This window comes from Mesoplodon densirostris, chromosome 8 (assembly GCF_025265405.1).
Source record: "Mesoplodon densirostris isolate mMesDen1 chromosome 8, mMesDen1 primary haplotype, whole genome shotgun sequence".
Classification (NCBI taxonomy): Eukaryota; Metazoa; Chordata; class Mammalia; order Artiodactyla; family Ziphiidae; genus Mesoplodon; species Mesoplodon densirostris.
The window spans coordinates 86,087,701-86,096,972 of record NC_082668.1 but is presented as its reverse complement, the minus strand read 5'-3'; the positions used below and the strand labels follow the sequence as shown (position 1 = coordinate 86,096,972).

General features: G+C 36.6%; 1 protein-coding gene across 2 annotated transcripts in view; it reads right to left on the bottom strand.

The window, feature by feature from the left end:
• Positions 1-2,218: 2,218 nt before the first annotated feature.
• The window catches only part of XIRP2 (xin actin binding repeat containing 2), a 300,619-nt gene continuing 293,565 nt past the window's right edge, over positions 2,219-9,272 (bottom strand). The window contains exons 8-9 of one of the 2 annotated variants that reach the window (XM_060106699.1): positions 8,257-8,390; positions 2,219-3,725 (exon numbers count right to left, since the gene is read on the bottom strand). In XM_060106699.1, the coding sequence (XP_059962682.1) occupies positions 2,219-3,725; positions 8,257-8,390 (1,641 nt within the window). Of the gene's footprint in view, positions 3,726-8,256; positions 8,391-9,272 lie in introns of those variants that run through there. The other variant, XM_060106698.1, reaches the window with a different exon arrangement.

Genomic DNA, 9,272 nt, shown 5'->3' with positions numbered 1-9,272 from the left:
TAAGGAAGGTGATGAAGTCAATAATTAAGATATTTCTGATAAAGAAGATTTTAAAACAATATGTTGTTGATTGAATGAAGGGTAAACAGAAGAACAATTCATATTTTTCTATTGTTTTCCCTGATATGTACCTTAGCTTATTTTAATCCCAAGTTTTAACATAACTGAACAGTGGACTGGGCTACAAAGATTAAGTGGGCAGAGTCCCAAGGTAGAATTTTTATAAAGAAAGGCAATTTAGTAAAAGCACAGCTGACATTAAGAAACTATATCTTAGGATACTATGTCATGATCATTCATAAATTATTTTTTCTCTATGGAAACATTTGTGTAATTTCAGCATATATGATTGTAGGTATAATGCTGTGTCTTTAAGAATATATGAAGGGCTTCCCTGGTGGCGCAGTGGTTGAGAGTCCGCCTGCCGATTCAGGGGACACGGGTTTGAGCCCTGGTCCGGGAAGATCCCACATGTCGCGGAGCGGCTAGACCGCTGAGCCTGCACGTCCGGAGCCTGTGCTCCGCAACGGGAGAGGCCACAACAGTGAGAGGCCCGCGTACCGCAAAAAAAAAAAAAAAAAAAAAAGAATATATGAAGAGCAGTGCAAAAGTGCACTAATTCAATTTAAACAATACTTTTGCTACTGTAGCCCCACAGCTTACTATTTTCTTGGCAGACTCTCACAGTATTCAATTAAATTGAGTAAATATGTCCCCACAAAAGGTATATGTTGAAGCCCTATCCCCCAATGTGACTGTATTTAGAGGTAGGGCCATTATAGAGATAATTAAGGTTAAATGAGGTCCTCGGAGAGGGGCCCTAACCCAATAGGACTAGTGTCTTTACAGGAAGAGGAAGAGACATCAGCAGTGCACCTGCACAGAGGAGAGGCCATATGAGGACAGAGTGAGAGGGCAGCCGTCTGTAAGTCAAGGAGAGACGCCTTAGGAGAAACCAATCCTGCTGACACCTTGGTCTTGAATATCCAACCTCTAAAACTGTGAGAGTAAATTTCTCTTGTTTAAGCCATCCACTATGTGGTACTTTGTATGGCAGCCCTAGCAAACTAATAATGTCTCAGGTATCTGTTGAGAACATACTAACAAGAGAGAATCGTTATAATTTCTAAAAAGAGCGAGTTTTCAACACTGCACTTTGGTTTGGACAGGCAATGGTTTGTGCTTATGTAGGAAAATATGGGATAGGGCCTGTTTCATATACGTACATTCTATATCATCAGGAAGCAGCGCATTTATATTCATGTTAGCTTTCTTCTTAGAATCATCAAAAGTATTTGAGGAAAGGCAAATTCAGCAGAAAATTCAGAAGCCAAATCTTCTGTTTTCCTAACAGAAAAAATTAATATCCATTAATTAGGATAAGAAAAAAATCTGACAAAATGTAGTGATATCACTTGTATGTTTATCAATAGTAAGCAATTAAAAATGCAATTGGCATAATTTATTTAAGTAACTTCTAAAACCTTTCCAGTTCATTTGATTTCTGAGTATGGACTCCACATTAATTTGAAGAAAACTGATATTTTTCATTACATGTTTATAGACATGTTCCATGATAGTTTAATGTAGGTAATTAATTAAAGAACTACAGTAGTCTTTGTATCTTTACAAAATGAGCAAAAAAGAGAAAGAATATTTTATATTTTCTAACGATACTGTGGCTTTGGTTTAGTATTTAATTTTTCCAGGAGTGTGTGTGTGTGGGGTGTGTGTGTGTGTGTGTGTGTATTAAATACTTGGCCCAAGACAAATACTTCCTAAATCATGGAAAACATACATACTTAGAATGACAATATATATGGAAAAAAGAAACACAAGTGTTTTGGTTTGCACCCCAGGTGATTTAATTTTATTTCAGCAGAAATTATAGAGGAAGTTTAAGAACAGTGATAAATATCAGCAGTATAGAATGTCACCAGTGATGTTATCTGGCATGTTGAAAAACAGAGCAATATACTTAAGTGCCATTTGACAGGAAAACAGAGCCATGTTGTTTCATCTCTTCGTTGCATTCAGATTCAAACCAATTATGAAAAACAACATATAGTGTAATACAAGGAATATTCCATTGTGATACACATGAGATTTCTGAACGTTTACAAGTTCAACAAAAGGTTATCAGAATCCCCAAAGTCCTATTTCAGGGCACTGATATTTCTTGGTGCCTGAGTGCAGACTGCAAGTGGCCAGAGATGTTTCACTCAGTGTCACTGTAGCACCTGTTCCTTTTAATTTGCTCTTCCACCGTGAGTTGTTCAAACTGGACCTCCACTGTGGGAAATGGAGGCTCAGTTGTAAATTCACTGTTTGAAGCATCAAAACTTGTGTTTCCATTGATATGTGCTGCTCCTATTGTTTCACCATGCCAATGTCTGATGTCCTTCTCCAATTCTCTTAAATACAAACATGGCATATTTTTAATTTGATCTACAGAATCTATTAAATTACTCTTAAAAATGTTCTCATTCTTCTTGGAAAAAGCAGCAATTTTCACAGTGTTAGAAAAGAAGAACTGTAGGTTTTTGTTATTTGAGTGGTTTCCTTTGATATTGAAGATATTTGTATCAGAAGAGGGCATTGACCTTTTCCCCTTTACTATAATCCTGTCACTGAGGCCTGACTTGGGGACAGACTGCATAGGACTGCCAGCAGTAGCTCTGTCAGTCTGTTTATCAAGAGCCATAGCCAGTACATTCCCCGAGTAAGTCTTTTCAGATTCAAATACACCAAGTAACTCTGAGATTCTAGAAGCATTTTCTAAGTTTTCAGTTTGATATTCATTTGCAGTGTAGTGTGCTTCACTTGACAGTGGCAATAGATTAGGAAATTCTAAAATAGATGTCTTCTGCCTGCAATTATTCAGATATGACGCTGCTACATAATTGTTATTATTATTCTTATTCAAATTCTCTTTACGATTTTCTGGCTCCACCTCATCATCAGTGTTAGTAACCTGTAAAACTTCTGTACCATCAGGTTCATTAGTTTTTTCATTTTTCTCCTTCTCAGCACTCTGCACAACCACATTACTGTTGTCATGAAGATCCATTTCACTTTTCCTCTTATTCTTTGTATCTTTGGGCTCATTCAGCTTATCTTGCACATTCTTATTTCCTTCCTTCTTTCCATCTTTTCTTGCTTCATACATTTCCATTTCTTTGATTCCTGTAACATCCTCTTTCTGACACATGTGGATGGGCTGCAGACATGGCTGCAGGAAAGAAATGTTATCTTGTTCTTGTCCTTTATTTTCCACAGTTTTCATGTGTTCTATTAGCGACTCACTTTTAAATTCAGCAGATATAGAGGTTGTCATTTCCGGTGGCCATTTAGGTTTACTCATTTTGAGCTCCTCCTCAAGGGGGAAGGTTTTCTTAGGCATCTCCCTGGAAGGGGGCCAAATGATTTTTAATTTTCCCCTCTCCCCACATTTTCTCAAGTCATCCCTTTGCCCTTCACTGTTACCAGCATCTAAATGTTTATTAAGCTCTCCAAGCATGGGGGTATTTTCTGCATTGTTTTTACACATATTTCGTTCTTCACTGGGAGTAAAGTCAACTGAGCTGCTTTGATTTTTGCAATTCCATCGATCTTTATGCTGTTTGTGTCCAAAACCTTCATCATAATTTCCTTTAGATTTGAAAAGTTGTTTAAAGTGAGGTTTACAATATATTTGTCCATGAAGCGATGCATAATTTCCCAAACTGTCAAAAAGAAAAAAAAATTTAACATTCTAAATATACACTGCAAATTCATAAGGAATTAGGGAATTGATTATTTCAAGAATGAGTCAGAGATTCAGCACAATTAACTTACTGACAATAGGAATGTGCTTATTAATTGAACATTCCTGTTAGATAATAGTCACCACTAATGCCCTACATGATACTTGTCTCGGAGTATTTAGGATTTCATGCTGTATGTCAGGTATTGGTATAATAGGTATTATAGTGTAATGCATATGTAGTTATAGATGGTGTAAAATGATAGGACTAAGTCTTTGCTAACTCAGTGAATTGTGTGAGGGGTTTCAGTTTTCAATAAATCCTGACGAGCATACATGCAAAAATCAACTATTTGAGCTTCCTTGTTAACTGGATTTTGAATGAATTGGAAAGCTTGCCTATGCAATTTTTTATCTTGTCTCTTTGGAGAGATTAACAAATAGAATGCCTGTTAAACTTAAAATCAAATTTAGTCAAAGGCAGCAGCGTCAGTTTTTGAATATTTCTGAACCTCCACATAAAAACAGAAAGCAAAACTTAAAACACATGGATAAAATTACAACAAAACTAAGTGACAAGGTATCCTCACCAGCCCCAAAATACAAGGAGGTAAGGACAAACCAACAACAGCTACAAGACTAGCATAATAGTTGCATCTGTATGGGTGACAGTAGAGGGAGAAATGAAGGTGTCTAATGGACCTGACAATATGAGACCACAAAATAGGCAATCAATATTTCCTGGAAAGTGTCACATGCCAATCAGAGAGCAGCAGCTGAAATTGGGAGGGGTTTTGCCCGTTTCAATAGCCAGTGAGTGCAAAGGCCCTGTGGTAGGAAAGACTGAAGAGGCTAGAGAAATCAAACTCAAAACTGACCCACTGAGATCCCCTCTTAGAACAAGACTCTACCCTGAGAAAAACAATTATGGGAGTGGAATCAAAACTGAGTTGGATAATGATGACAGAAATGAAAAGAAGGTCCCAATCAACATGGGGGAGAGGATCCAAGGCAGGAAATCCAAGAAGTCAAGCCACCATACTTTTTTGAACAGTATATGAAAACCAGAAGAGGCAGTTCTGTGAAGGTGGGAAAACCATCCTGAATTTTTCTTCCTTCCAAGATTTGGATAAACGAATTCCATATAAAAATGAGCAACAGGAAAGTATCAAGGCCAAATAGTATATGAAGTTATTATAAGAAATGAAAGAATAAACAGTGTTATAATATCATTGCAGACAATGAAAACATGCTAGAAAAATGTGTTCTCAAAACATCAAAATTTTAACCTAATATTTCAAAATGAGCTAAAAGACATTAAGAAAATGATAAAAGACCTGAAAGAACAGCATGATTTGTAATTAGAAAAAAGTCAGAAACAAGGTATCAGATATCAGGAAGAAAACAGAAGAAAAAGGAAAAAAATCAAGTGTGTCAGCAATTAAAACTAAATTAAAAGACATACAAGGGCAAATCCATAGAAAGCATCTTAAGAAAAATAGGAAAATCAAAAGCTGAAAATTTATAATCATAAATGAAAAAAGAGATAAGGATTTGAGAGATAATAGGAGCTCCTGAAGAAGAAAATAATGAAACAAGTTAAATACTAAAAAGCTATAATTTAAGGAAACTTTCCCAATATAAAAAAGTATGAAACTACATATTGAAAGAGCACACTAAATAACTGACACTATTGATCCAGAATGACCAATACGAAGAGGTATTCTAATAAAATGACTAGGTTTAAGAAAAAATCCTTTGTGTATCTAAAAAGAAGAAAAGACCGTATTACTTATTAAGGGTAAGAAAATTAGATTATTATCAGACCTTTCCAACACTCATGCCAGAAAAAAAAGAAATAATGCATATAAGATACTCAATGAAAGAAAATGTAAGCCAAAAATTTTACTTTCAGCAAAACTTACCTTCCATTGTAATGATCACAAATTGTTATCAATATGTGAGAACTCAAGGAATAAAGTTTCTATGAGCCTTTTCAGAGGACTCTACTTGAAAATAAGCTGGAACAACCAGAATGACTATGGAAATGTCAACATAAGGACAGCTGACAAGCATTAAATAAATTGTTATCTATAAACTGAGATTAAATGAGGGCAAAGAGGGAGATAATATGACATGCATTGGCTACATACTATGACACCAAAGACATAGTACGACAATTTAAAAAAATGGGGTGTGGGTGATCAGAGGGGCAAATGCAATTTTTTAATGCTTTGATAATCAAATCAGTGGTGCTGATAATTTTGTGATTCAAAAACTTGTTGTCCAAATGAATATGGGAGAGTCTAATTCTGTTATCTCCTTTTCCTTTGAGAACTGGAAGGCCTGAAGTGGAAGAAAGGAGGTCCAGATGTAATAGAGAAGAGGCTAAGCAAAAGGAATGCAATTTTGAATTCAATTTGGAAATATCACTATGAATTCATGATATATTTTTTCTTTATAGATAAATACTTACTAGCTCTTAACACTAAAAAAGTTTAGAAATAGTGATCAATCCAGTAGAAAGAACATCAAGATTGTAGTCTTGAAATATCATTTCTCACTAAAGGAAATCAAGGCTTGGAGAAATAACTGGTTCCAGTAAATGGAACAGTAAATGCACAAGAGGAACATGGGACATCTAGTCCTATCAGATAATGAGGAAGCTATCACAGACTACTAAGGTCCTGTCAAAAGGGCTCAGGAGACAACTTCAAGTGGCTTCCACTGGCCAGGGATAGAATAACTGTGGAGTTACAGTCATGATGATATTTGCATCTGATTGAAACCAACTGAATATGTGTAACTCTGTGAGTTTATAAAGACATTAAAATATTTTAAAAGTGGTTATCTCTAGGTGGTAAGAAACCATTACATTAAATGGTTAAATAAATAACTGATACATTGACAAAACTGGTAAATAAAGGGAAAGAATTACTTATTCTGCCTTTCCTTTATCAGTTGTACCGCTGTGTAACCAAATAGCAAATGAGGGGAAGCATCTTCCATAAAAGTATTCTCATAATGAAAAAGGAAGAACAAAATTAGAGTATCAGCATTTTGCAAACATCAATTAATAGATATAGGTATTAAGCTTCAATACCTGCTATGATCACAAAATGAGAAAAGCAGACTCCCTATGTTCTTTCAAAAGGAATCAAATCTTAGTTTAAACTAGAACCTAGATTCAGCTGACAGTTCGTTGAAAATACAAAGGATAAAGGAGCTTGTGAACTGCACTGTGAGTGTGCAATCAGCAATTCCAGACTGTGGAAAACTCTACCAGTCAAATATCCTGGGTCCTTCACAAATAGATTGTAAGAAATGAAAGGAATGGATGGAAAGTCTATAGATTAAAAAGACGTGAAAGACATATCAGAGTTTTAAAAAAGGACAAAACTAGAGTATAGAATCTAGAAAAGCACATTTGGATAAATAAAACTATAAAAATGCAAGGAAACAATTACTACAAAGGACACCATTTACTCACACGCAAGAGATAGGTTGTGTTTGGGTGGGGCCCAGGGAGGAAGGAGCTTCTGGAATGACTAGCAATGTCATATTTCTTGACCTTGACAGTGGTTACAATATGTTCACTTTATAATAATTTAGTGAGCCACATACTTGCTTTGTTTGTTTTTTTTTTGTATTTGTGGGTTTTTATATAATGATTTTTAAAAATAGCAGTCATTAAATAAATATTTTTGAGTCCTTACTGTATATCTGCGTTTACTAGGTGTTGGCAAGACAAACATTAATACATTTCCTACAGCCAGTGACGACTACATTAGATTGTGTTAAGAACGGGGCAAGCACAGGGGATGCTGTGATCCACATAGGGGAGTTAAAGCAGGTTTCGTCAAAGACATAAAGTCTCAGTTGAGATCTGAAGAATGAGTGGTTATTAGCTGGGTGGAGAGCTGGGAGAGAGGCATGGGAAAACTCCTCCAAGGAGCAGCAGTAACATTTGGAACCAGCTAGATGTGACAGAGAAAAATAATGATTTTGAGGAACTGAAAGAAATTCATGGAAAGTAACATGCAACAGGAGGAAGGGGTGTTGGGAGATGAGAAGGGACAAGATCTTGATGTGCCTTTTAATTCATATTTAGATGTTAATTTTGGGGAGAGAGGAAGCCATTATATGTTTTAAACTGAGAAGGGCTCTCAGATTTGCATTTTAGAAAGATCATTCCCCCTGCACTATGGAGCATGCCACTGGGGCAGGTTGGTGGTGGTGAGAGTAACACTTGATTTTTCTTATTTATGTGATCTCCATGCTGGGACAAAAGGGACTCTTCTGGATTTGATTAAGAAAGCAGAATGCCAAAAGGAAAAAGGTCACAGCCATCTTGAGCAACACATAACAGAACATGACCACATTCCTGTTTGTTGTTGTTTTAACTGACGGTAACAGGATCTGGAAAAGTTGACAAATTTCTAGAGACATGATGTTATAAGTATACTGCAGACTCTTCAAATATTTGTGCCCCAGACCACAAAACATTTTACCTCAGTTTACTGTTGCAGTGGTGGCAGCGGAAACAGGATTTATGAAAACTCTGCCTGTCTGCTACTAGGCACTCCATTGGATAAACCGTCTTCTGACAAAGTATACATATTTCCTTGTCTTGGAGTTGCAGTTTCTAAAAATAAAAATTTATAAAAGCTTATGTAATATTGTCTTCAGTCGCATTGTAAAAACAAAACAAACAGCAACAGCATGTTAACTGGCCATGCAGTTAGAGTAGAAAGCGCTAACACTACTGCCCTGGATGTTGTGCCTCTGGATGCAGGGCATCCCACCATCAGGTTTAAGGCCCTGGTACAATCAACCTTATTCTGGTGTCTCTATTATTTATACATTGCAAAAGTGGATTTATTATTTAAGGAAATATACATGAGTATAACGTGTTCATTAACTTTAATACATTAAAAAGAATATATAGGGAACTCAGCCATGAGGAGCCCTGAGAGCACTTATCATTCTAAATAACTCGGCTTTCCATATATATAAAGGTTTACACCTAACTTGGTCCAAAGTGTTTGTTTTTAAAGCATTCTGAAGAGATTTTTCCAAAATATATACATATCTTTTTCAGCTGATACTGTATTTGTTTAGATAGTTTCTTGATGACTTAGTGTTGACTCTCTAACACCAATTCTTAACTTTAAGACGAGCCTCCTAATACACTGAAATGTTCAGGGCCATTTGTCCTCAATCTAAACGGCTTAAGATTTTATGGCTCTGGGGATTCTTTTTTTTTTTTTTTTTTTTTGCGGTACACAGGCCTCTCACTGTTGTGGCCTCTCCCGTTGCGGAGCACAGGCTCCGGACGCGCAGGCTCAGCGGCCATGGCTCACGGGCCCAGCCGCTCCGTGGCATGTGGGATCTTCCCGGACCGGGGCACGAACCCGTGTCCCCTGCATCGGCAGGTGGACTCTCAACCACTGCGCCACCAGGAAAGCCCGGCTCTGGGGATTCTTATATCTGCCTCTTATGATTTTCCTACCTCTACCTACAGTCA